The sequence below is a fragment of the Marmota monax genome, unplaced genomic scaffold, assembly GCF_021218885.2.
Source record: "Marmota monax isolate L192 unplaced genomic scaffold, Marmota_monax_Labrador192_F-V1.1 WCK01_AAM20220418_F8-fsc00061, whole genome shotgun sequence".
In the NCBI taxonomy this organism is placed as follows: Eukaryota; Metazoa; Chordata; class Mammalia; order Rodentia; family Sciuridae; genus Marmota; species Marmota monax.
In genome coordinates this window covers 20,017,461-20,042,982 of record NW_026695230.1, presented here as the reverse complement: position 1 = coordinate 20,042,982, position 25,522 = coordinate 20,017,461, and the positions used below count along the sequence as shown (strand labels likewise).

General features: G+C 41.2%; 1 protein-coding gene across 4 annotated transcripts; it reads right to left on the bottom strand.

Annotated features, from left to right (window-relative positions):
- Fhip1b (FHF complex subunit HOOK interacting protein 1B) lies at positions 1–25,447 on the bottom strand. Of its 4 annotated transcripts, none has more exons than XM_046438088.2 (12): positions 25,325–25,447; positions 15,628–15,956; positions 14,863–15,501; positions 14,319–14,477; positions 14,074–14,160; positions 13,691–13,858; positions 7,564–7,643; positions 7,163–7,368; positions 5,945–6,736; positions 3,402–3,580; positions 3,083–3,245; positions 1–520 (listed from the first exon to the last, which is right to left on the bottom strand). In XM_046438088.2, exons 2-12 carry the CDS (start codon positions 15,763–15,765, stop codon positions 162–164), a joined length of 2,970 nt encoding a protein of 989 aa, XP_046294044.1. In that variant the 5' UTR covers positions 15,766–15,956; positions 25,325–25,447; the 3' UTR covers positions 1–161. The 4 variants fall into 4 exon arrangements, with proteins under 4 accessions (XP_046294044.1, XP_046294047.1, XP_046294045.1 ...); XM_046438091.2 differs by having other exon boundaries at positions 6,539–6,736; XM_046438089.2 differs by having other exon boundaries at positions 5,945–6,580.
- Positions 25,448–25,522: the final 75 nt, after the last annotated feature.

Below are 25,522 nucleotides of genomic sequence, written 5' to 3'. Positions count from 1 at the left end.
TAGAGATTTCCCTTTTATACATATTGCAACAAGTTCTCCATAAAACATTTATCTGAAATAAATTAAAAAGTTCTTTTGCCACTGCCTCCAAACATAAAAAGGAGCCTGTGCCTTGGCCTCAGCCTAGGCCACCTATGGCCCTGATTGTCCATGGAAGAAAATTAAGGATTGAGGGGTCCAAAGCCTGAGATGGGAGGGCCAGATCCCTCCTCTGAAGTATCCAACAAGAAAGGCGAAGTTACAGCATGGGCCTGGGAGATGGCAGCCAACTCCTTGAGAAACTCAGGGAAAATGACTGCACAGTAGACAGCATTCTTGACACGAAGAGCCTCACCTTGGCGCTCAGGGGCCCCGCCCCGGGGGAGTAGAATTGGAGTTGAAGCCCCAGGGGAGCCCCCACCTAGGCCAAGTCCTGCTCCGTCTCTCCCAGGCTGAAGGACCTGTGCCGCCTGCCGGGCCCTGGTTGGACTGTGTGCGTGCCGCAGGAGTAACTCCCCCAAGGATGGCCTCCGGCTCTTCACTGAGAATAAACAGGGTTATCAAGGTGCTAGTATCAGGAAACCTATCTTAGTCTGAAAGAGTAGATTCCCCTGCCCCCAACCCCCAGGTTCCTGGACTTCTCCACTAGGGTTCTAAGAAAATGGAAGGACAAGATGGAGCAGAAGTGAACCTCAAATTCCATTTCCTGTTCCATCCTTGAAGATGACCCAGGACTTTAGAGGGAAGGCATTCTCTCTCATTCTAGCACCAAAAGGCTACCTGTCAAGCCTTTAATTCTCTACATAGCTTCCCCATCCAGGCAACCATCATCCTCAGACTTAACTAGTCAACACCTGAGCCACTTCATATCCAGCTGTGATCTCCTCCTTCCCCATGCCACTTCACCAGGAAGGATTCCCCTTCTTTCTAATCACTATTTATTTTCAGTCTATAACATGCCCTTACTTCATGCTTTCTATCACCCTCCAAAACTAGAGTCAACTACTTCCCCTTCCTATGCAGACCTATAACACCTGACACACATCCTCTACTCCATCAATACTCACAGGGCTTATATGTGCCATCATAGTTCAGGGACTATTTCATTTCTGTCATACACCACTCTCCCTCTAAGATCTATTTTCTGGTATGACCATTTCAACATTCACCAGTCCCTGTCCTATACCCACAAAAACCTTCCTCCCACTGGTTGTGGTCAGACAACTTTATGTTGGTTTAGACTCAAACAAACCTTCAAAACACTGTCTTCTCTCTAATTTTCTAGAGGATTCCTAGGTCTGGACCCATGATCATTATCTAGCTTGGACTCTAGCCTCTAGATTATGATAGCAGTTTCCATTTCCAATCTCTAATATCATCTTCAGAGACACTATTAAATTTGGCATTCAGAAGCACAACTAAGCTCACCTCCTGTCGTTTATTCTCAAAACTCTCCATACCCCACCTTACCTTTGCATCTGCACCTACCTACTTGGAACCCAACAGACACATTACATGCATTTATAGCTCTGTCTTCTTACATTTTATTCTATCTTATGTTTCATTTTATTTTCATCCTTTCTGACTTTTACTCTCTCCACTTCTTTGGGAAACCTCCTCTGACTTGCTCTCCACTGACTTCCCATTTTACTGCCCTTATCTGAACATACTTTAATAATTTATTTCAATGTCTTCTACCTCATGCACAAATCTGAGCTTATGAACTTAGACTGTCTTATCTACCTTTACATCCCTGGTTCTTCCAGGAACCCCAGTACTAAAACTGTAAAAGTAAGAAATAGTCACAGTATAATAGACCATTAGGAAATCATGCTAAGTAATTTCAACAAGATCTTCACAGCTGAGCAATAACCCTTGTGATAGCCTCTTCCCAACTCATACATGCTTCTCCTTAAGCCTGCATTTCATCTCTGCTCTCAGCGTATCATTTTTGCCTCCAATTTCACTAGAAAAGAATGACATGAAATCCCTAACATCTTCCTCCACACTTCACAACTCCACTGGTACATGTAATTTCCACATTTTTCTCTTCACGTTTGCCCAAAAAGGTGGGGGACCAACCTTTTCAAGCCCAAAGTTAATTTTTTTTCCGAGTGCTCAATTTCATTATTTCTACCACCTTTGGAACCTTGCTCCATTACTATATTCCTCTAGTCACTGTCTATATTGTATGCTCTCTGAAGGCAGAGATCATATCTTATACTGCCCTGAATTCCCTGTTCCAAAAACAAAGATCAGCAATATGTCAAGTGTTCAGATACTTGTTAAAGTAAATATCTCTATTTAAAATTCCATTTTCTCATTTAATTCTTCCTTTCTTATCCCCACAACCACTCATCAAATTCTGCCAACATATCTATTCCATTTCTACCTTATCAAATGTTTCTTTTCTTTTCCACTATTCTAATTCAAGCCTTGCTGACCACTTTTGCATTATGACAGAGCCTCCTGACTCTTCTTGCTAACTTCCTTCTCCTAGTTCCAATTCACCTCTGCTAACTTACCCATTTCTCCACTTCCGATTTAAGAACCTCCAGTTTCTTAAATACATTTCTCAACTTCTAACCAGCCCAATTTCGGCTTGGAGAACTTTCTGCTCTGGCCAAATATTTCCTGCCTTATCACCAACTGTTCCATCACCTTCTAAATCCCCTACTCCAACTACACATACACAGTCCAGGATATCTCCTGAACAAAACAATAAAGACACTCTCCCCCTTTGCCTACCTAAATCCTACTGTCTCTTAAGGACTATGTTAAATGTCACATCCTTTGTAAGGTCTCAAAATATCTCAAGCTGTGGACTACTATGTCTGCTTTCCTGTCCATTTAAAATTTCCTGTCCATTTAAAATTTCCTGTCCATTTAAAAGCTGGTTTTGCTAATACTGCTGATTGGGCTCTTAATTGACAAACCAATGTTGTAGCCTCGGAATCAATGCCTGAGGACAAACATCAAGGCTCTATTTTCTACAGTTCTCTAGTTCCTGGCACAAGGTTTCACCTTGAATAAGAGCTCAGCTAACCTGGGCTAAGGGGTTATCTAAGAAGGGTAGGGAGAGGGGTGGTGGGACAGGCCTCACCTAGGGGATCGGAGCGGCGGGGGGCAGGTCCTGCTGTGGGACCCTCAGCCCAGTCCAACTTGCCACGGGCAATGAGGTACTTCTTGGCTTTGGACAGTAGTGCTGGGAAGTCCTCCTGGGAGGCCGCAAAGCTCTCAATCTTATTCTTCACAGAGCCCAGCACCTATAAAGCACAACTTTATGACACTTCTGGTGGCTCTAGACTGACAGTCCTTTCTAGTCCCACTGAGCCTATTCCCAGCCCACCCAGGGTCACTCCAGCTGCGGGCCTGGCCCACCATGGAGCCTGGACGCACCCATGCATGCATGCATCGCACACCTGCAGCAGGGACTTGACACTGGGCTGGAAGACCATGTTGGTGTTGAGCAGGAAAGAGCGGAGCAGGGGCTGGGGGTGACAGGCCAGCTGGGCCACCAGCCCCGTCAGCAGGAAGTTGACATAGACGGAGTTCTGCAGCATATTCTCGAGTTTGGCAAAGAGCACAGCCATGAAGGGGCCTGGGGGAGGGGTGGGCACAAGGACACAAGGCCTGAACACAATGCATAATGCACACATTCCTCCCCAAAACAAGAGATCCCCACAGGATGAAAATTATTTGTATGTCAGTCCTATGACCACCTATTCTGGAGGAAATAAGGTGGCAGACACAACATGGACCGCAAGAGTCCAAATGCCAGCTTTATATACATCTGAGCTCTCAAGAGTCAGATCTTAGGCTCTGGAGTCATAGAAATATCATTTCAGATTTTAGTTTTACCCTTTACTAGTTATATATTACTGAATAAGTAAGAACTCTCCAAACTTTAGTTTCCTACTTGGTAAAATAAGAAAATATACCTACCTCATAAGGTGATTAAGAGGATCAAAGAGATATCAATGTAAAGTATTAAGTCTAAGATCTGACAAATTTTATGTGTTTGATTATAACCATAAGCCACAAAAAAAATCTTAGTTTTTGAAAAGCTTCACCCAAGAGGATGAAGAATGACTAGGTAAAGACAATAATTAGGACCAAAATTCAGAATCAGGTCCCACACAAGACAGAAGAACATTAAACCTGGTAAGAAAGGAAGCAAGAAAAATGTACAGCCAAGACAAACAGATTATATTTAGAGGAGAAATCTTTGGGGGACCAGAAAAAACATGAGCTCTGTCTTTCAGGAGCCAGGAACCAAGGAGGTAGAATAGAAATCTGCAGTAAAAGGAGAGTTTAGTTCGAGGATATAGTAAACAGACTCTTTGGAGGAAAAGAAGATAACAAAAGGGGATCAGTTTTATTTGCAAGAGAGACAGTCTCAACTAAAACACATCACTAGCACTAGATCTAGATCCATTAGTCTTTCTGATCAGGGGTTTTGGAGAAAAGAGAGTATATCTAAGAACTGTACTGTGAATTGAGCCAAAATTACAATTAAGGGCAAGAGATGGTGAATACTGAAAAAGATCTAGGTTCCCACAACTAGCCTTGGCTCAAAGACAACTAACTAGCTTAACAGGGTCCTAAGGTAACTCATCACTTTGTTTTTCTGTTCTTCTCATTTCCTGGGAGTTTCTTATAAGAGATGATCCAAAAAGCTCAGATGAGTTTACAAAAAAGAAAAAAGAAGCTTCAATTAATATTTCAAGACTACGGTAAAATCTGCACACTACCTCCTATTGGTACTGAGCCAAGAAGCAAAGCATAGCTTAAATAAATGGAAAACTATATTTTCTATAGTCTCTAAAACAAGGAAGTTGACTCCAGAGCAGAAGTCCCATGGGCAGGACAGAAGCATATTTCAGGCCCAGTATGACAATAATTAACCAAGGCATAACAACTTGACTACAAACAACCGTAAGATGAGTGGCTGCCCAATTTACATCAGTCATGCACCCAGAGTTGATAATTCTAGTGAGTAGCTACCACTTGTTGAGTTCTCACAATGTGCCATTATTACAATAAGTGATTTACACACACCAATGGCAAATATGAGATGTTAATGTATGCCTCACCAAAGTCTGTGGTCTAAATTTTAACGATCACAAAGCTTCAGAGATTTTGTTTGTTTTTCTTGGAGTCGGGTATGGAGTAAGGATTAGAGACAGATGAGGGCTACACATGCTTTAACAGAAACAAAGGGGAGTCAGCCCAACCACTCAGGTCAAGACTAGCTCCAGGAACATTCCAGAAAACCCAGAAGGGTTCATTGGGAGTTCAGGGCCATGCTTTGTCATTTGCCCTCAATGAGGTATTTTACCATTTCTGCTTCTGTCCTTACTACTAATCATAAATCCATAAAACAGTCTTATTGGACAGTCAAGGCAACCAAGAAGGTCCAAGGGCAGTGGACAGAAGAACTGATCCCTTATTTGAAGAGACAGGAAGGAAGGAGCTGAATAGGGTAGGAAAAAAACAGAAGAACTAACCTTGGGCCACAGTAGAACTGACAGAAGACTCAACACCCAGACAGATTACAGGTGGGAATGACACAGAACAGAGGTTTATAGGTGCCTCTCAAAAAGGACAGCACATATGTTCAAATATTGTTATGATTCACCAGAAAACACCAAACATAAAATATACTAATAACAAATCCCAGGAAACAGCCAGACTAGGGGAAGAGAAGGAACATGCACAAAGGACAGACATACAAGGCTCAAACATAAGTCAATACTCAAACCAGCACAAGCATGGAAGACACAGACATATACAAAAACACAATTATGACATGATATGTATCTGGAAGGGACCCAAGCACAATGGATGAGGGGTAGGCAAGTATACAGAAATGACATAGCCAAGAAGTCTCAGAAATCAGCACAAACATGTTGAGAACATGCAAAAAGTACACAAAAGGGAAGGCCTAAGCTAAGTAGCTTACCAGTGAAGGGCTGGCTCGGCAGCTGGTTGAGAGTCCGCAAAGGGCTGCTGAGGAAGGGGCCAGGGGGTTCAGGGGGACTGGTGAAGCTCTCGTAGGCCTCCTCCTCCTCAAGAGGTAGTGGAGGCTCTAGGGGGGATTCTGAGCCAGCTCCACCATTGCTCAATGCCACCTCCAGCTCCCGGAGCTCTTGCCCAAAACTCTCTAGTCCTGCTATGCCCTCAGAGGTGCCCTCTAACAGTTCCCCAGCTCCCTCCTGTGGCACCAGACGCGGCACCAGACGAACCTTCTTGGCCCCCTCAGGCCATGGTCCTGGCACCCCATTGAGTTGGGGAGGGGGCAGGTGACCAGGGCCCTCCCCTATGCCCCCAGGCAGCCCCCTACTCCCGAGTTCCTCCTCCTCCCCTTCCCCCCCATTGTCCCTGTCCTCCTCAGGTAGTAGGCTGCGTTTCTTAGTCCGGGAGCCAAGAGGATTGGGCTCAGGAGGGGGCCGCTCGCCATCATAAGGGGCAGACCAGGTACGGCAGGCTCGGACACAGCGGTCCACACCACGGCGCGCCTCACGCAGATACTCCAGGTAATTGTCTTCCAGCTCACCAGGCTCCTCTGCAGGGCTGGGACGTCGGCCAGGGCTGGAAGCTGGGGATTTAGCAAGACCTGGTGAGTGAGGTGCTGGGCCTGGCGACTCAGAGCCACCCAGACTCTGCTGCCGAAGGAAGAGAGCCAGACGAGATGGTGTAGAGGGCCGAGGCACTGTCACCACAGAAGAGGAATCAACACTTGGGCTTCCAGGGCCTTCAGAGGGGAAAAAGAAAACATAAGAGTAATCAAGGAGACAGACATACAAGATATAAGATACCAAGGGAGACTAATAAAGAAAGCAATGAAGAGGCAGAAGCATGGAACCCATTTATATAGCTGACTCTCCAACCTCTAGACAAACCTTTCCCTTATCTGCCACCCCTTTTCACCACCACCACCACCAAAGAATGAAAACAGGAAAAGTAAAGGACTGAAGTGAAGGAAAGAAATAGCTTAGCCTAAGAATCCACTCTAAATTTCTTTGGTGAGTTCACGAATCCTCTCCCTGCAAGACAACTCAACATATACTAATAACAAATCCCAGGACCGCCCCAAAAAAGGAATGCCACTCATGTTCACCTCCCTCCCCTCACCCTAGCCCCACATTCTTGCTAGGCTCCCCCAGAATCCAGGCCATACCTGTGATGTCCTCCCTTCTCCCTGCCTCTCTGGTAGGCCCACCTCGTGCCCACGAGGCATGCTCTGGATGAGGTGGGCTGGAGGCATGGTGCCGACAGCAGCGTGGGATTAGGGAGAGAAACTTGTCAGCTGCTCGTCCATAAAGATCCACATCACGCACAGCTGGCTTCTGGCTCAGCATCACGTGGTTACACGGGACAAGATACCTGGAAAAGAAAGCAGAAAGGGAACATGGTAGATAAGAAAGGAAAGAGAGTGCCTGGAAAAATAGGACAATGGAACCAAATGGCTAAGCAAGGCTCCAAAAGGATACTCATGAGCTATCCCAATACAGCCCATCACCCAAGCAATGTGCAAGGCCCTAAGGGTCCACCATCCCTCCTCGCTGCCCCCAGAGGTACCTGAGAACCAACTGCAACAGGACATCCTCACAGCTGAGGTTCAAAAGGGTCCTGAAGAGACTCAGAGAGACCATGCAGAGCTGGGAGGAAGAAAAGAGGGACTCAACATAAGAGCTCTCTACTCTCCAAAATATTCACTAAATGAGAACAGCCTTCCCCCAGCCCCAGGCCCAACCAACCACTTCTAGAGCAACAAATGTGCACAAGGCCTGGCACATAATAGTTATTCAAGTATTAACTAGATGTTCACAAGATCTCTGGCAAGACTTCAGTGTTCACATATAAAAATGAACCATGTGTCAGACACAATGAATTTCTACAGGCCATATAAATATCAGCAGATTCTCTGGCTAGGTATACCTGTCAGCTGAAACTCCAGCAATATTTGAATGAAAGCCCCAAAAAAGAAACACTAAGAAATACTGTGACAGAATGAACGAGTGACTGAAAGGAAAGAAAGCAATATAGTAACCAAGTGAATGACTGTCAGCTGAGACTACAGCAAAAAGCCTTCCCACAAGAAACCAGAGGGAACCTGGAAAAATCCCAACTGGGAAGTGGGTGGGGCTGTGAACAAGGAGTCTTGAGTCACTCTCCAACTTCAGTGCCTCTCAGAAGACAGGATAAAGAAAAGCTCAAGGACAGCTGACAGGAAAAGGAAAAGTTGGTGGGTCCAGAGCAGGGAAACTTTTTGTTTTAGAAAAGGAAGGATTGTTCATCTCTGGCTAGGCAAGAAGACCAAATCTATGTAAGCTCTCCCTCACTTCTCTGAATCCCCATAGTACTCTATACTTCCCAAGGCAAGTATGTCAGATACTTTGAGCTCTCTCAAGACAACTAAATGAACCTTCTTTGTCTAGAGCACTATCTGTATAGATTAGGTACTAATTGTTTGCTAAGTGACTGGGGGAATTAAAAGCCAACCAAAAGCCACAAGCCGGTAAAGTGGCGCATGCCTGTAATCCCAGAGGCTTGGGATGCTGAGACAGGAGGATTCCAAGTTCAAAGCCAGCTTCAGCAATGGTGAGGCACCCTAAGCAACACAGTGAGACTCTGTCTCTAAATAAAAAAGTATAAAATAGGGTTGGGGATGTGGCTCAGTGGTCGAGTGTCCCTGAGTTCAATCCCAGGTACCACAAAAAAAAAAAAAAAAAAGCCACCACATAATAGGAAAAAGATGAGATAGCAGTTTACATTTTGGACAGCATGGATAATCGGGAGGCTTATCCTAAATGACTAATTTGACAAGCAATAAAAAATTAAGACTCACTGGAAAGCAGTTCCTCAAAAATGTCCACATCTGAACCTGTAAATATTCTGAACCTATAAATATTTTTAGCTTACACAGCAGAAGGAAATTTGTAGATGTAATTAAAATTATGAAATTTGAGATGGGGAGATTACCCCACATAATGTAGGTGTGTCCGATCAAACCACAGGGGAGAAAAAAAGCAGGGAATCTTCCAGCTGGGTCAAAAAGAAAAGTGAAACAGCACTGTTTGGTCTGAAGATGGAAGAAGGAGATCAAGAGCTGAAACACTGGTAGGCTTTGCAAGCTAAGAATGGTCTTCAGTGGTCAGCAGGAAAACACAGATCTGTCTCAAAACAAGGTAATTAATTCTGCCAACAATCCAAACATGTCCTCCAGAACTATAAAATAATTTTTATTTGTTTTAAGCCACAGAGTTTGTGGTAATTTTTTAAAACAGCAATAGGAAACTAACTCAGATAATTAGGCACATTGACTGACTTTAAGGCACAAAAGACAGGCTATATAAGTTACAAAGTCAGTTCAACAACATCAAGCTTGAAAGAACAAGATAGTGAAAAGGAGAGCACCTATATTTTTAACATGGGCATCTTGTAATCACACAAGAGTTTTGATCTCAAGAACAAGGAACACAAAGAAGAAATACCCTAAGAACACAAAAGGCTTAAGATCAAAGATCAAATGGGAGACTAACAGAAATAACTACCATGGATTAAAGACAATAACAAATAATTGAAGAAGTTAGGATAAGATATCACAAAAAGAAAATGGACAGATCCCAACACAGGGAGAGAAAAAGAACCTGAAGAAGAAAATCAATTGTCTCTAAACATAAACAGGGCATTACATGAGGCCAAACAGAATATGACCATGACTTAACTATGGCATAATGAGAAATAAACCTCTTTGTTATCTTTGTAAAAGTGAACTTTTGACATCTATTCCCTATTGGTTTCCATCAATAAATGTTAAACCAAAGCACATATTATAATTACTTTTTGGAGCATTTTTAAAATGTACGTGCCCTACAGAATTAATATTGTTAAAACGGCCGCATTACCAAAAGCAATATACAGATTCTATGCAACCCTCATCAAAATATCAATGACATTCTTAGCAGAACTAGAAAAAACAGTCCAAAAATCAATTCTCAAAGCAATTCTAAGCCAAAAACGCAATGTTAGCAGCATCACAATACTTGACTTCAAATTACACTAGAGAGCCTCAGTAACAAAAACTGCATGGTACTGGCATAAAAAAAGACACATAGACGAATGGTACAGAATTGAAAAAAAAAAAGAGAGAGATAAATCCATACAGATATTGTTATCTGACCATTGACAAAGGTTCCGAAAACGTAAACTGAAGAAAAGGTAGCCTTTATATACAATGATACTGGGGAAACTGGTCATCTATATGTAGATGAATGAGACTAGATTCTTATCTCTCGCCCTGCATAAAAGTCAACACAAAATGTATCAAAGACTTAAGAATTAGACCAGAAACTAGGCAAAACCTAGAAGAAAACATAGGATCAACTCTCCAACATACAAGCAAAGCAATAATTTTCTCACTAGGACCCCAAAAGCTCAGGAAGTTAATGTCAAGAGTTAATAAATGGGATGGCATCAAATTAAAAAGCTTCTGCACCAAGCCTATAATCCCAGTAGCTCAGGAGGCTGAGACGGGAAGATCACCTAGCCTCAACAACAGTAAGGAACTAAGCAACTCAGTGAGACCCTATCTCTAAATAAAATACAAAATAGGGCTGAGGACGTGGTTCAGTGGTTGGGTGCCTCTTAGTTCAATCCCTGGTTCAAAAAAAAAAAAACAGAAAAAAAAGTTTCTGCATAGCAAACAAAACAATTACAAATATGAAGAGAGAAAATTTTTGCTAGCTGCTCTTCCAACAGAAAATTAAAATTTAGAATACATAAAGAACTCAAAAAACCTAACACCAAAACAAGCCTAAATAACCCAATTAATAAATTGGACAAATAATAAATGGGCAAATAAACCAAACTTCTCAAAAGAAGAAATACAAACATCCAACAGATATATGAAAAAATGTTTAACACTGTTAGAGAAATGAAAATCAAAACTAAACTGAGATTTCATTTCATTCCAAGCAGAATGGCAGTCATCAAGAATATAAACAATAAAGATATGCGTGGTGGCGCACACCTATAATCATAGCAGCTTCAGAGGCTGAGGCAGGAAGATCTAAAGTTCAAAGCTAGCCTCAGAAATTTAGCAAGGCCCTAAGCAACTCAGTGACAGCCTGTCTCTAAATAAAATATAAAAAGGGCTGGGGATGTGGCTCAGTAGTTGAGCACCCCTAGGTTCAATCCCCAGTAACAAAAAACAACAACAACAAAAAAAAGAGATTATAAACAATAATATCCTGCTACTTTGCTGAATTCATTTATGAGTTCTAGAGGTCTTCTGTGGAGTTTTTTGAGTCTTCTAAAAAATGCTGGAGAAAATGTGGAGAAAAAGGAACACAGTCAAACTGCTGGTGGGATTATAAATTAGTACAACCACTACGAAAATCAATATGAAGGTTCCTCAATAGACAAGGAATGAAACCACATATTATACAGTTATACCACTCCTCAGTATTTATCCTGAAGAATTAAAGTCAACATACAATAGTGACACATGCATACCCATATTTATAACAGCACAATTCACACAAAAAGTCAAATTATGAAAAAAGCCTAGATGACCACTAATGGATAAAGAATGGAGTATTACTTATCTATAAACCATGAAATTATGTCATTTGAAGGAAAATGGAAGGAACTTGAGAACATTATGTTAAGCAAAATAAGCCAAACTGAGAAAGGCAAGGGTCATATATTTTCTATCATATGTGGAAGCTAGAGAGGAAAAGGAAAAGAAAGGAGAGGGATCTCATAAAAATCAAAGGGAAACCAAAAGAGTAGAGAAAGGTAAAGGACTGGAGGAAGGAAGAGGGGACAGAAAGGGAATGGAGAATGATACTGGCCAAGTTATATTATTATATTCTGTGCATGTACAAATATGTAACAACAAATTCTACCATTCTGTACAACTATAACACAACAATAAAAAATATTTGGAGGAAAAAATATACATACATATACATACAAACATACACACTATAAGACTATACAATGCAAGAGTTCTGAGATAGAGTTTAGAATCTGTGATTACTGTTGTCATCCTCAAAGCTCCCCAGATGATCCTGAATTGTATATCTGGTTCAGAAAAACTGTTCTAATCAGAGCCAGTATGTAATATTTCTTACATACACTAACTTACCTATTTAAAAACTACACCTGTATAAAACATAGCTATCCAGGAATCTCAGTGATCTGAAACCATACTACCAGGTACCTTAATTTAAGAACAGTTTTCTAGAAGTCTTAATGCTTGAAAAAAATTCTATTTTAAGCACAAGCATTCAGGAAACGTTAACTATTTTTAATGAAAAAAGGAAGCAAAGATGGTCCCAGAACCAAAATAGAGGTCACAAAGTCCTTTAATATGGACTAATTATGGCTAAACTAATACTTTATTCCCCTAGAAAGACATTAAGTCATTATTACTTGGGAACTATTTACTCCCACTTCATGTACATTTCTACTTATTAAAATCCTTCTTACCTGGGTCTACAAAGGCCTTGCATGATCTGAATTTTACCTAACTCTAAACTTTCATCTCATTCCCATCTCATACGCCTCCAGTCATGCTGGTCTTTCATTTCCTAAAGTATGATAAGCTCTTACCCTATCTGATATCCTTTGCATGCTGATCCCTTGCCTAGACTATTCCTTCATTGATATTTAACAGGCTAACTCCTCACAACTTTATGTCCAGTTCAATGTCACCTCCTCGGAGCAGTCTTCTTGACCACCCTATTATTTTCTAAGTAACCTGTTTGTTACTTAGAAAATAACTTTATGTCCAGTTCAATGTCACCTCCTCAGAGCAGTCTTCTTGACCACCCTATTATTTTCTAAGTAACCTGTTTGTTTTTTCATAACATTTACCACACTTTTGAATTATTTTATTATTATGTTTTCTTCTCTATATTTCCCATAAAATAATCTACAGGAAGTCATCAATGTCTATTATTATAGCACAGCAAATGGTATGGCACACAATGAACATTCAATAAAAATATGTAGGAGGGCCGGGTGTGGTGGTGCATGCCTGTAATTCCAGCAGCTTGGGAGGCTAAAGCAGGAGAATTGAGAGTTCAAAACCAGACTCAGCAAAAGCAAGGTGCTAAGCAACCCAGTGAGACCCTGTCTCTAAATCAAATACAAAACAGGGCTGGGGATGTGGCTCAGTGGCAGAGTGCCCCTGAGTTTAATCCCTGGTACCACTCCCCACCAAAAAATGTAGATGGAAAGAATGCAGGTATATGAACAAATGCATGTCCCAAGTAACATTCCAATGAAGTAAATCTAAAGGGGAGAGAAGGTAAGCTTACTGTAACAGCTGGATTATCTATCAATGTAGACACAAACCCAAAGTGATCTCAAGTTACCCACAACAGACTACAAAGCTATAAATACCTTAACAGAACCTTAGAGCAATGTTATAAACACTGAAGAATGGCAAAACCTATAGCCATAATGAGCAGCCAAAGTCATCCAGAAAAGGTAACTGTTCTAGATTCATGTATAATAAAAACAAGGAAATAAGATTAAATTCTGTACCCGAAATGATTAAAAGTTTAATCCCTAATTTTGAAATGATTGTTCGACACAAAATCCAAAGAAAAGTAAGAACACCCTCTGAGAACAAAGGTCAGAGAGAGATGGCTCACCCAGGTTAAGCCAAGAACAGTGGTAAAGGCCATACCCGGGAGTTGCTGCCAATACGGGCAACGAGGGTGTCAAGGATGGTGTGGGTGTCATGCCGGTGTAACAACAGGAATCGCAGGAAGGTACGGAGCAAGGCAGGTTCTGAGATACTCCGGAGGAAAAGTTCCAGATAGGCGGTACTGGCGATCATCTCCTCCACAGAGGTCTGGACAAAGGGAATGGAAAATTTGGAAACTCAGGGCTTCCCTGCACATATACTAACTCATTGATATATTTAGAACTCAGTTACTTCTGGTTCTAAGAAAGAACCAGAAGCAGAGAGGGGAAAAAAAGGAGGAATACCCTGCCCACTGCCTCCCACATTGAGGTTACCACCCTGTAGTTTAGACCCTAATATTTCTTGCCACCAATGACTCTCACCTTGTGCAGGGCAGGGCCCATGACAGGCACCAGGAACCCATTATGGATATAATCAACCAGCTGCTTCTGCACCAGAGGGTGAGCCACCTATAGTGTTGTAAGAAAAAAGAAAGGGTATTATGACATCACTGGAAGGGAGTAGGATGGTATAATACAGAATAGCAGAACTCCAGGGAATGTACCCTTCCCACCCTATCTTCCCAGGATGACCATGGGCCACAACTCCTAGGAAACCCCAGTCCTACCTGAATGACTGCATTGCAGAACTCTAGGGAACTCATGAATAGTGCAAGGGCTGGCACTCCTAACCAGTCTTCCCGTCGCAAGCAGTGCCAATCATCCCCTGGAACCTCAATCTTTCGGGGCAGTGAGGAGTACAGGGCACTTAGCCCTGTGGCCAGCACCTAGGGGAGGTTACCAAAGGCTCAGGCAATATAAAGATTGGGATTTAGTCCAAAATTTCCCTAGGAATAGAGGTAAGAATATTACCAAAGCACATTATTTAGCCACCCAATGTGCCAGGACCTCACCTGGAACACTGGTTCATAAAGAACCTTAGTATTTGCCCTAACCACCTAGGTCCATGCTTCATCACCATTCCAACTCTGTTTGGGGGGGCAGATGTGCTTTCAAATCTGAGGACCTTCCTGGAGGAAAAGGCCTTTCCACACTTCCTGGTAGGAAGGTACTGTCCAATGATCACATGTTATACCAAATCCCCTATCCTAGGCAATCTATACAATGTCCATATGCCGTACCCCACCCCACCCCTTCCTAGGGGGTTCTAACCGGGCAGAAGTAAGAGTGATCCGCGATGTAGCGCCCCACAGTAGGGCTCCCAGCTGACAAAGCCATGAGCAGAAGTAGGGCATCACGGGCCTGCTGCCCCAGAGTGCCCTCTCGATGGACGAAAGGGACAAGGCGAGAAAAGAGTAGAAGACGTGGGGCAGCTCCTGGCTCAGGAGGTGGCTGCAGGAAGAATTCAAGCAATGCAGGCTCCCGGGCCACACACACACACAGCTGGCTGAGAAGTAGCACCAAGCCTTCATCCAGTGCTGGGCTACTAGGCACAGGGCGGCCACAGGCATCCAGTAGGGTGAGCAGAGCCTCACGAACTGGACCATGCCGCAATAGGGGCTGACGAGCTTCGCTCACCAACATCTCAAATAGTTTCAATTGCTCAGCCCGCCGTTCCTCGACCCCATCCCCAAGCTCATCCCACTGCAGCTGCCATGTCAACACACGGGTCAGCAGATCCTCATGTAGAGCAAACTCAAGAAGGGGCCCAGGGCAGGTAGGGGCGGAAGGGACAGCACGATCCTCTGCCAAAAGTGTTAACATTTGGTAAGTATGGTTGCGCACAGCACTGAGATCATCTGCACCTCCAGCAGCTGCCCGAGGGCCTTGCCGCTCCAGGATTCGCACCACCTGGGGAAAAAGAAGACAGAAGGCATCGAAGATGATAAAGTAACTAAATGGAATGGTTGAAAACAGTGAACACAAAATTAGGAAAACTCAGGAGGCCACTAGATACTTTGGCATATAGTTTCTTACCTGGGACCAGTGATTCTTGAAGACCATGAGGCAAGTCTCAGGGTCAGCCATGACTGGAGTCTGCAGACTGGCCCCTTGAGGTACTCGGTGCCCAGGACCCCTGGAGGCCAGTCTGCTCAGCCAGTTCATCCTCTCCATGAGGAAGGCTGGACAGAGCCAGCAGCCAGAGGACTACACTCCAAGGATTTGCCAGCTGGAGGCTTTCTCCACTTCTGTCTCCAGTGTGCTTCATCCGGTCTGTATGAGCCAGTAGCTGGCCATGGAGCCAGAGATTACACCAGATTGAAGTAGTAAGCTCAGAGGTCACTGCCCAGTTCAGAGTAACAAATCTAATTCAAAGAGAGAGAATGAAAAGTATAAACAGAAGCTTATCTCTCTCTACTCCCCAGGCAGAAGCACTCAGAATCACCACTTCACTGAAAACTCCACATACATACATATATATACACACATGCATACACACAGCCAGCACCTAAAACTTACTCAGAACTTGTGATTTTTACTATCAAATTTGTTATTTCCCAAGCCTTTTTCTTCTCTATATATGATACCAACATTCACCCATATGATTAGGCCAAAAGCCTGGCCACATCCTAGTTTCTCTTCCTTCTAAGACCAATTCATTAGTAAAAGGACTCACAGCTTCCAATCTGGTCTCCATGCTTCCATTCTTGCCATCCAAAATTCATTCTCCACATAGCAACCAGAGTAATATTTTTAAAACCTAAATTACATACATCTCTCCTCTGATGAATACCCTTCAATGATTTTCTAACACACTGGTAAAAATGCAAATTCCTTACACCTTGGTCTATAGGAGCCTGTATAATCTAATCTGCACAACCTCCTATCATTCTCTTCCTCTCTCATACTTTAGTTACACAGGCCTTCTTGAGTACTTTCTGTTCCCTGCCTAGAATGTTCTCCTGCTCTTCATATTACTTTTATTATTCAATTCTTTTTCAAACATCATCTCAGAGGCCTTGCTTAACAATTCTATCCACATGGCTCATCTTCCCAACTTCACTTTATAGCTTCCTAATCCTATTCCCTCTTCTCCAGTTTCCATATCTAAAATTATTTATTTGCTTGTCTATCTTCCCCACTTAAAAACAAAAAAACTCTTTGAAGGTAGGGCTTATCTGCCTTTTTTTTTTTTAATGATTATTGTCTTTTCCCCAGTGCCTAGTGCAGTATCAAGTATTTTTGTTCAATGTATGAATGCTTAAGTGAATGAATGAATGAATGAATGAATAAGAAATACCAAACTGCCTAATGGCCCGAGTTATGGTCCAGTGATCACTTCCACCATTCTCTTGTCAGTTGGTAAGCATAAAAACTTTGTAGAAAGTGTGGTTCAGTTATTTTCCTCTTTATACTCAAAAAGGGCTCTGAAAGAATCTAGAAAAATAGAAACAAGCTCCCCATTCTTCCCTACAGTTATATTAACCAACACCTCTTTCATACAGATACTCTCTCACAATTACCAGATCTCAACTAAGGAAGGCAGCAACTATACTGAACGAACCTTTCTGTAAGACAGGTGACAGTATCATAAAGGCAAGGGCCAGCAGACAGGAATTACTCATTAATTAATTCAATATACATCCACACTGATATATTACTAGGCACTGTGTTAAGTAAGCACTGGAAATACATATAGATAAGAACAGCTGTGGGGCATAAACATAAACTGCAACAAAATTATAAATAGAAATACTTATAAGTGTCAGGGGCATGAAGGAAAGCAACTAATTCTACCTTGAGTGCTGTAAGAGGCAAAGCATATCTTAGTCCTTAATAATGAATACTGGTTACATAGAGAACAAAGGGAAAAGTTTTCTTCATATTCAAAATAGTATAAATAAAAATACAGCACTGTGAAAGAGCGTGACAGATTTGAAGAACAGCTGCAAGTTCACTGTGTCTTAATCACAAACTATTCAGAGCAGAGAGGCACAATATTGAGTTGAAAGGTAAATATGGGTAAAGGTATAAACATCACTGAACATCATTCTAAGGAATTTGGGCTTTATCTATTGACACCCTGGAAACAAAGGAGATTTTTAAACAAGAAAAATGACAAGATCAGACTGGCCTTTTTAAAAATATGTGAGATAGCCTGGCACACGCCTATCATCCTAACAACTCAGCAAGACCCTGTCTCAAAATAAAAAGGTCTAGGTATGTAGCTCCGTGGTGGAATGGCCCTGGTTCAATCCTCAATACTAAAAAATATGAAATAAAATAATAAAAAAATAATGAGATAGCAGTATAAGATAAAAAGACAGATGGCAAAAGGCAATTTATTAGAAGCTGTAATAGTTTCTTTTTTAAAAAAGGGCTGGAGGTGTAACTCAGTGGCAAAGTACTTGCCTAGCATACTCAAGGCCCTGCCCTAAATTCAATCCCCAGTACAGGAAAAAAAAAACAAAAGTCAAGATCTAAGGTGTTAAAAGTAATAAAGAAAAAGCTAAATCTGAGGTCACCTCTATCTTATCATGTTCCTATGAAATACTGAAATTATTCAAACCTATAATGTGTCTACAAATGAATTATTTATACTATAATGTATCTATTCTTCCAACAAGGAGTCATATCATTAAACCTCCTCTATAATCCCTGCCAAATAGTGCCTGGCATTAGAAAATGCTTGTGGAACTGAAGGTAACTTCATGATAATTATAATAGCTAAAAATATTGAATACTTACTACATGCCAGATTCCATTCTAAGTACTACATGAAGTAGCTCATTTAAACCTAATAAAAACTCTCTATGTACTACTATACCCATGTTGTATGTAAGGAATTAAAGCCCAGAAAGGTTAAACAAATTGCCCAAAGTTAGCCAGTTAGTAAGTGGCAGGATTTGGATGAAAATTCAGGTAATTTCCCTCTTGATTAAAATTAATCACAAAGTAAAAGCAACAAAACCTGACAAATGAATGGAGAATAAGGGATTATCAGTAAAAATAATAATAATAAATATGATGATGATGATGATGTCATTAATAGACTAAGAAATATATCAAGGGGATTTGTGTTTTAGAAAAGAGGATGAGTACAGTTTTTGAACATGGTAAGTTTTAAGACACTTGCCAGAATGTTAATGATAACCAGAAGCAAGTAGAAAAATCATACTTGAGCTCAAGAGTGAAATTAAAACTAGAAATACAATTCAAGAGTTACCAGCATATAGGTAATAGATGAAGCTATGAAAGCAGATTGAGTTATCCAAGGAGATCATCAGGAGCTAAGGGTGAAATCAGGAAAACTAGAATATAGGAAAGCTAAGAGGAGCCTTTGAAGAAAAACACTGTGGAGGCTATCAGAAATGGAGAAATTCAAGAAATAATTATCTAGAAATCAAGGAAAGGATATTTCAAGAACTGGAAATTGTCCATACTGTATAATTTCATAGAAAAAAAAAAATAAGTAGAATGAAATTTGAAAATGGGTCAATAGTTTTATTAGTCAAGTTTTTTTTATAAACTTAGGAAAGTAAGTGCTTAAAGGATGAATAGGAGTCAAAAAAGTATTAAGGTGCGCTTTCAGGAAATTCAGTGATATGGGAAAGGAGGAAAACAGGGCAAAGCTTAAAGAAACTGGGGTGGAAAGGGAAGTCAAGAGAGTTTTCATGTTTTAATTTTGGATAGGGAGCTTCCAAGGTGTTCCTAAAAGAAAAAAGAAGCCTGGGGCTAGGAATGTAGCTCTGTGGTATAGAAATTGCCTAGCATGCATACTGGGTTTGATTCCCAGTACTACAAAAACATAAAAGAGAAGTCTGAAAAAAGTGGGAGGTTACAGATAAATAAGATACAGATAATGGACAAAAAAATAAAGCATAGGATTAGCATGAGAAAGAGGTATAATACTCTTTCTGAGAAAGAAAATAGTAATAAAAGATGGGTGCCTTCAAGTAAATATGAAAACAAAGATGGAAGTTTACATTTACCACCTCCATTTCTCCAACCTACCCTCCTTTTCTCTTTTGTCCAGGAAAGTGAGAGTAAAAGAGGAGTGAGGAGATGGAAGAGCCAGAGAATGAAGGCTCAGTCTTTCATATATGGTTTCCTGTAATCCATAGAACATAGTCATCACACAGACTAGTAGCTAAGAGTAGCAAGGATTCATTGAAAACAGTACTTACATATATTCCAAAGTACCTACTTTCCAAGGAGGCATGGACTAAGGAAGAGAATTTCAACAGTTAAATAAATGGTAAGAACTTGCCCCCTATTACCAGCCCTTTTGATTGTTTTCAGCCCCAGGATACTGTATCATCCCTTGTTGGTCTCTTTAAACCTTGCCCATACCTTTGTAAATATAGACCCTTTATTAAACTCTTCTCAAAACTAGCTTGGGCCATCTGTCACCTACAAGAGGAGCATGACTGATGTAAGAATATCACTGTTTACAGAATGCTTTCTTCATTACATTTCATTTGAGACTGAAAACAAATAGAAACCCTATCATCACACAAGAATAACAAAAAGTAAACTCAGAAAGTCAAGGGTTATATGATCTCTTTCATATGTGGAAGCTTTAGAAAAGAAAAAAAGAAAAGAATGGTGGTGCATGAAAATTGAAGAGAAATCAGTATAGTAAAGGACCAGGGGGAGGGAAGAGAGGAAATATTGGGGAATGATATTGGCCATATTATATTGATATATCATGTATATCTACAGATATGTAACAACGAATCCCACCATCATGTATAATTATAATTCACCAATAAAAATATGGGGAAAAAATAACACAAAGTAATAGGTAAAGCTTGAGCTCTGTAGTCCCTCAAACAAAGTTATGAACCTCAGTCAATCATTTTCCAGTTTCCTTAAATAAATCATTTCCCACATCTGAGACTCAGTTTCCTCATCAATAAATTCCTGGTGAAATAAGTATTACTAGCTTTAAGAATTAAATAACTTATGTAGCACTTCAGACATAATGCAAGTACTCTGTATATTACATGTTTATTTCCTCCTCCTCTTCTGATCTTGTTTAACCAAGGAACCCACAACTCTGAGAGGAGAGATCTAATCTGCTCTGATGTGTCCATACTCACCACCTCCCACTCATACTCCAGTAAGCTGAAGAAGAGCCAACTATCCAATCTCAGCAAAATAAGATTTTAATGTGTCCAAATCTAAAAAACTGCCTTCAGCAGTTCTGGAACTCAATTCCAAAGACTAACAAAATGCTCCTAACTTTAACATACATACTTGGGATGTCCATTACTGCTCCATTTCTTAGCCATAAAAGAATACTGCTCACAAACCCAAGGAAGTCTGGTCTCCAGGACCTTTCTTTACAGCCTCCCCCACCCCTGTCTAGAGATTGCAAAGAGAAGAACCACACTGGAATCAGCATCTCAGAATCCAAAATCCAATATTTAATCTAGGTCCTGTTCATATATTGAAAAAATGTAAAAGGCCATAGGTTGATATTCTCAGCACAGTTCAGAACAAGACAAAGTGGCAGAATTACCACCCTCTTATCATTCTTTTCCTCCCGTAGCAAAGTCCAAAACAAGGGTAGACTCCCCTCTTTCCAGATTTACCTTCAGGCTCACTCACACAGTAAAAAGGGGAAGAAGATGCTGATCTCTCAAGACTTCCAAATGGCCATGGTGAGGCCCTCACCTTGGGTCCAAAATACAACTTTATAGGTACATACAGCAAGAGTGTCAATCAGTCTCAGAACAGCAGACCCGGGGAGGAAGTGGCTCAGCTTTACCTAAGAACCTTTGCCCTGGGAGAGGCAAACAGGAGAGAGCTGGGGGCAGGGATACATCTGCAGTATCTACATCAGGCAGGAAGAAACCAAAAAGACCTTCCAAGAACATATCAGTAAAGTCCTAAGGTTTACCGCTCCCTACAATGGTTCTTCACAGGCAAGAAGACTGATTACCAATATAAGAAGCATGAATGGGCTTTTATCCTAAATACTGAAAGTAGAAAGACCAGATTAAACCTCAAAAGAATAAAAAGGGCAAGGGGTGGGGGGAACCACCCAGTAGGAGCCTACCTCTAGAGCTCAGCTCATACATACCTCCCAGCTTTTCCATCCCTCAGACAGAGTGTCAGGATATGGTCCAAACTCACACCTCCCCTCTCCCCAGTACCATCTCTACTTCTTACAAGGATCTTTTCATAGGACTTCAGCAGAGCCTTATAATCAGGAAGCGCACCTCTATCACATAGTGATTCCCATTACAACACCAAATCCTCACCTCACACATGGTTATCTCTACTTCTGTTAACTGACATTGACAAAGATGTCAAAGAGGAGGTGAAACCAATCCTAAAAGAATAAGAAAAGTTCACTGGATAGAAAAGAAAAGGCATTCTGAGTAGAAGCAGCAGCTACTGCAAAGATTTCAAGGCTCAAAACAGTAATGTGTTCATTAGAGAACTATGAACAATTCTATTCAAGCTAGAATACAAAGTAGGGAATGGCAGAAGATGAGGCTGAAGAGGTAAAATAAGGCCAAATGAGGCCATGTTAAAAAATTTGGATGTTGTCCTAAAGGACACAGCCAATGAGTTCTGTGATCAAATCTGCATTTTTAGAAAGATCATTCTAGGGATGAACTAGAAAAGAGCAAGTTTTAAGGCAATACACCCCCCCAAAAAAAAAATCATAAGAGAGATGAACAGGACCTAAACCAAGGCTTTAATAATGAAGCCATGGTAATGGAAATAAATAGAAAAAAGATAACAGAGAAGAAAACGTATTAAGATTTTAGTGACTGAATTCAGGGGATAAAGGAGCAGAAAGAATGAAGGATAATGATGAAGTCCTTGTCTAAAGTGAGACAGGTTACAAAATCACATTTTCAGGATATAAATATAAGTTCTGTTTTAGACATGTTAATTTTGAGATACCTGTAGAGATAAATAGATCACTGGATATGTATGTTTGGAACACAGTGAGAGACAGACTAGACAGAGAAGTAATCACCTCATTATGGTATATTTTTATATTTCACATTCTTTAAACTGAAACTATTTTTTCATGTGCCTGCAAACTCCATGAGATTTCATAGGACATTACTTATTTTGTTATCCCATAAAATGGAAGCAACAGGAGAACAGTCAATATGCTCAAGAAGTATTTGCTGAGTGCATAAATGAATGAATATGTAAAGGAATTAGTTTTTTGTTCCAGCACTTAGCAGAGTGCCTGGCACATAGCAGATATGAAATAAACAGCTACATACAACACCCCCAAACATGTTCCTATGTCTACATCATCATCATCCTCATCTGTTTCATCTTCTCGAACATAAATCTTTTATATTTAACAAACTACTATTTCAATGAAGAGTTCAGTATAGCATACAATAAGCTTACCATCGAGTGCAACTAAGAATCTGGACAGTTCCTAAGAATCCTCTAATATGCAACTTTGCTTATCCTATCATTATCTTGATGTTATCCAAGTGCTATGCATACCTGTTACCATGTCACTGACAAAGTATTAAACAAAACCCTCAACTCTGTGCCCTCAAAGCCCCTTTAATCTCTCTTTTGGAAACAGAACAATTACGAATCTTTAAAAAAAAACTTTGTCAGTCTTAGATTCTCTGTCCCAAATCACTTTTATTCTATTTACAAATCTTTCCCCAAGTCACACTCACTCTAAAACCAAGTTCTGAGTCCAGTTTTGCCACTTTATCCATATGTGACTTCTAGCTTCTGAATGTGATTCTTCATTTATAAGAATTATTTCCTTTGCCTACAACACAAGGTATCAATGTAAATCTAGTAAAATTTGAAATTTCTGTGTAAAGCATGACATTTTTACTTCATAGCAAATGATTACTATGAAAGTATGAATGCTCTTCAAATGTCAGAAGCTAAACAGAATCACTGTTTAATATGTTATATGCTTCCTCAACATTAACAATAGCCACCATCACACTGTAAATTTCAGAATTTTGTTAACCAGTAGAAACAAATTTTTTAAAAATACAGTTGTTACTTTTTATTTTGGAAAATAGGATCTTTTTTAAAAAAAAACTCACCGTCTACTGTCACCATTATTTCATGGGTGAAAAAGCACTTTAACACCAAAGGAAGAAAAATTATAATGTCAGAATAAATTTATCTTAATGAAAAACTCACTATGCTCTCTTTCTCTCCTTTCATCTCATACAGCTGAAAACTATCATGGACTGAGCCCTTGGCCCAGGGTTTAGGAACACTACTCTAAACCCTATAGGGTCCTGGCTGTCTGGGCAGGCTGCCAAGGGTTCCACCAGTATGGAGTCCTATTGGCCTCCAGAGAAAAGTAATGAAAATATACTATAGTTAGAAGAGCTGGTTCTAAAGCCAAGACTCTGGAACAGAATGGGGACTGATGCTGCTCCTAATTCTCAGGGAATGATCTAGATAGGACAATTTTGTTTTAGACTAGAGAGATATCAAGACATCTTCAGCTCATGGCAGATCATTAGCAGAGAGGAAATTTCAGTATTCTGAAAGTGTCGATTATCACTGAATGACAAACAAACTTTCTAAAATTTTCATGTGTCTGTGTTGGTGAAAAGAAGGGAACTTGCAAAATACTAATAAAGTGATGTCAATTAAAGAATGTGGCAGGAGGAATTAATTGCAAAGGAATAAGAAAGCTTCTGGGGATGGTAAAAATATTTAGTATCTTCAAAATGATGGTTTTGTAAAAATGTATGTTTGTCAAAACTAATCACATGTACCTTTTAAATATGAGTTGTTGTACATAAATTTACCTCAATGAAGTAATTTTTAATTTAATTCCAAGAAAAGGAGAGAAAGACCATCCTATTTGGGAGTCTAAATATAGTCATATGTGATATGTGACTTCCATGAAAGTAGAATTAGCAACTGAAGGTGGTCATTCCAATATAGATGACAACGATATGTAAAGAGTAACAGTGGAGTAAGGTTGCTCAGAAGCAGGCAGGGAGGGGGGGAAAAAAACTTCATAAGAGTCCACCTTGTCTGCAGTCCAAATGAAGAACTTGAGGGAAATGGGGCTCCAATGATTACGCTGTTGGTGACAGAACTTCAAAAATCACTTTCATTATCATAGTTACTATTGCCCTTGACGCCTTTTTTCCCCCTCCAAACCCATGGGAGCATGGGACACAAGTGCACAACACTTCCACCCAAGCTGTCCTACTCAATCCCAAACTACTGTTTTCACTGGACAGGACGGTCCATCCAAGGAGGCCACAGAACCAACCACCTCACACCCATATCCACGTCTCATCACCTTCATTCCCTCCTCCCTTGCCCTGCCTTCAGCTCCCTCGTCAATTCACTGCCATCCCCAAGGGTCCCGCCTTCGCCCTTTACTCTCCTACTCCTTGCACAAGCCTTAGCCACTCACTCTGGTCCCAGGACTGTCCCTCCCCCTTGCCCTCAGGAGACCCAGCCTCTTAGTAAATCGTTTTCATGAGTTCCTTCAACTTGTCCCTTCATAAAACTTCCCCTCCTCTCACATAACCAGCCTCTTACTCGTCCATTGATCCCTAGTTTCTCACCCTGCTACCCTGCCTTCCCACTCATTAGCCCCTCACCACCTGCCAACCCCTCGCCCTGTCCCCTCACAACCAACAGTCACCAAATTCGGTGCCACCATTCCCCAGTCCCTCATTCCCTCATGCGACTCTCTGGGCCCTCCGGTCTGCGTATACTCTTCACTCACACAACGCCGACTCCGGCCAGGCCCTGTCGTCGCGGCGGTACTAGGTGAGTTCAGGCCGCCGCCATCGTTCCTCAGGCGCACTAGCCGCGCCCCGCCCCGCGCCACACGCATCCCGCGCCCCCGCGCACCACACGTAACCGCCCAGCGACGCACAACTGGGCAATGGCGTGCCAGCTCATTGGCTGGGCCCGGCCAAAA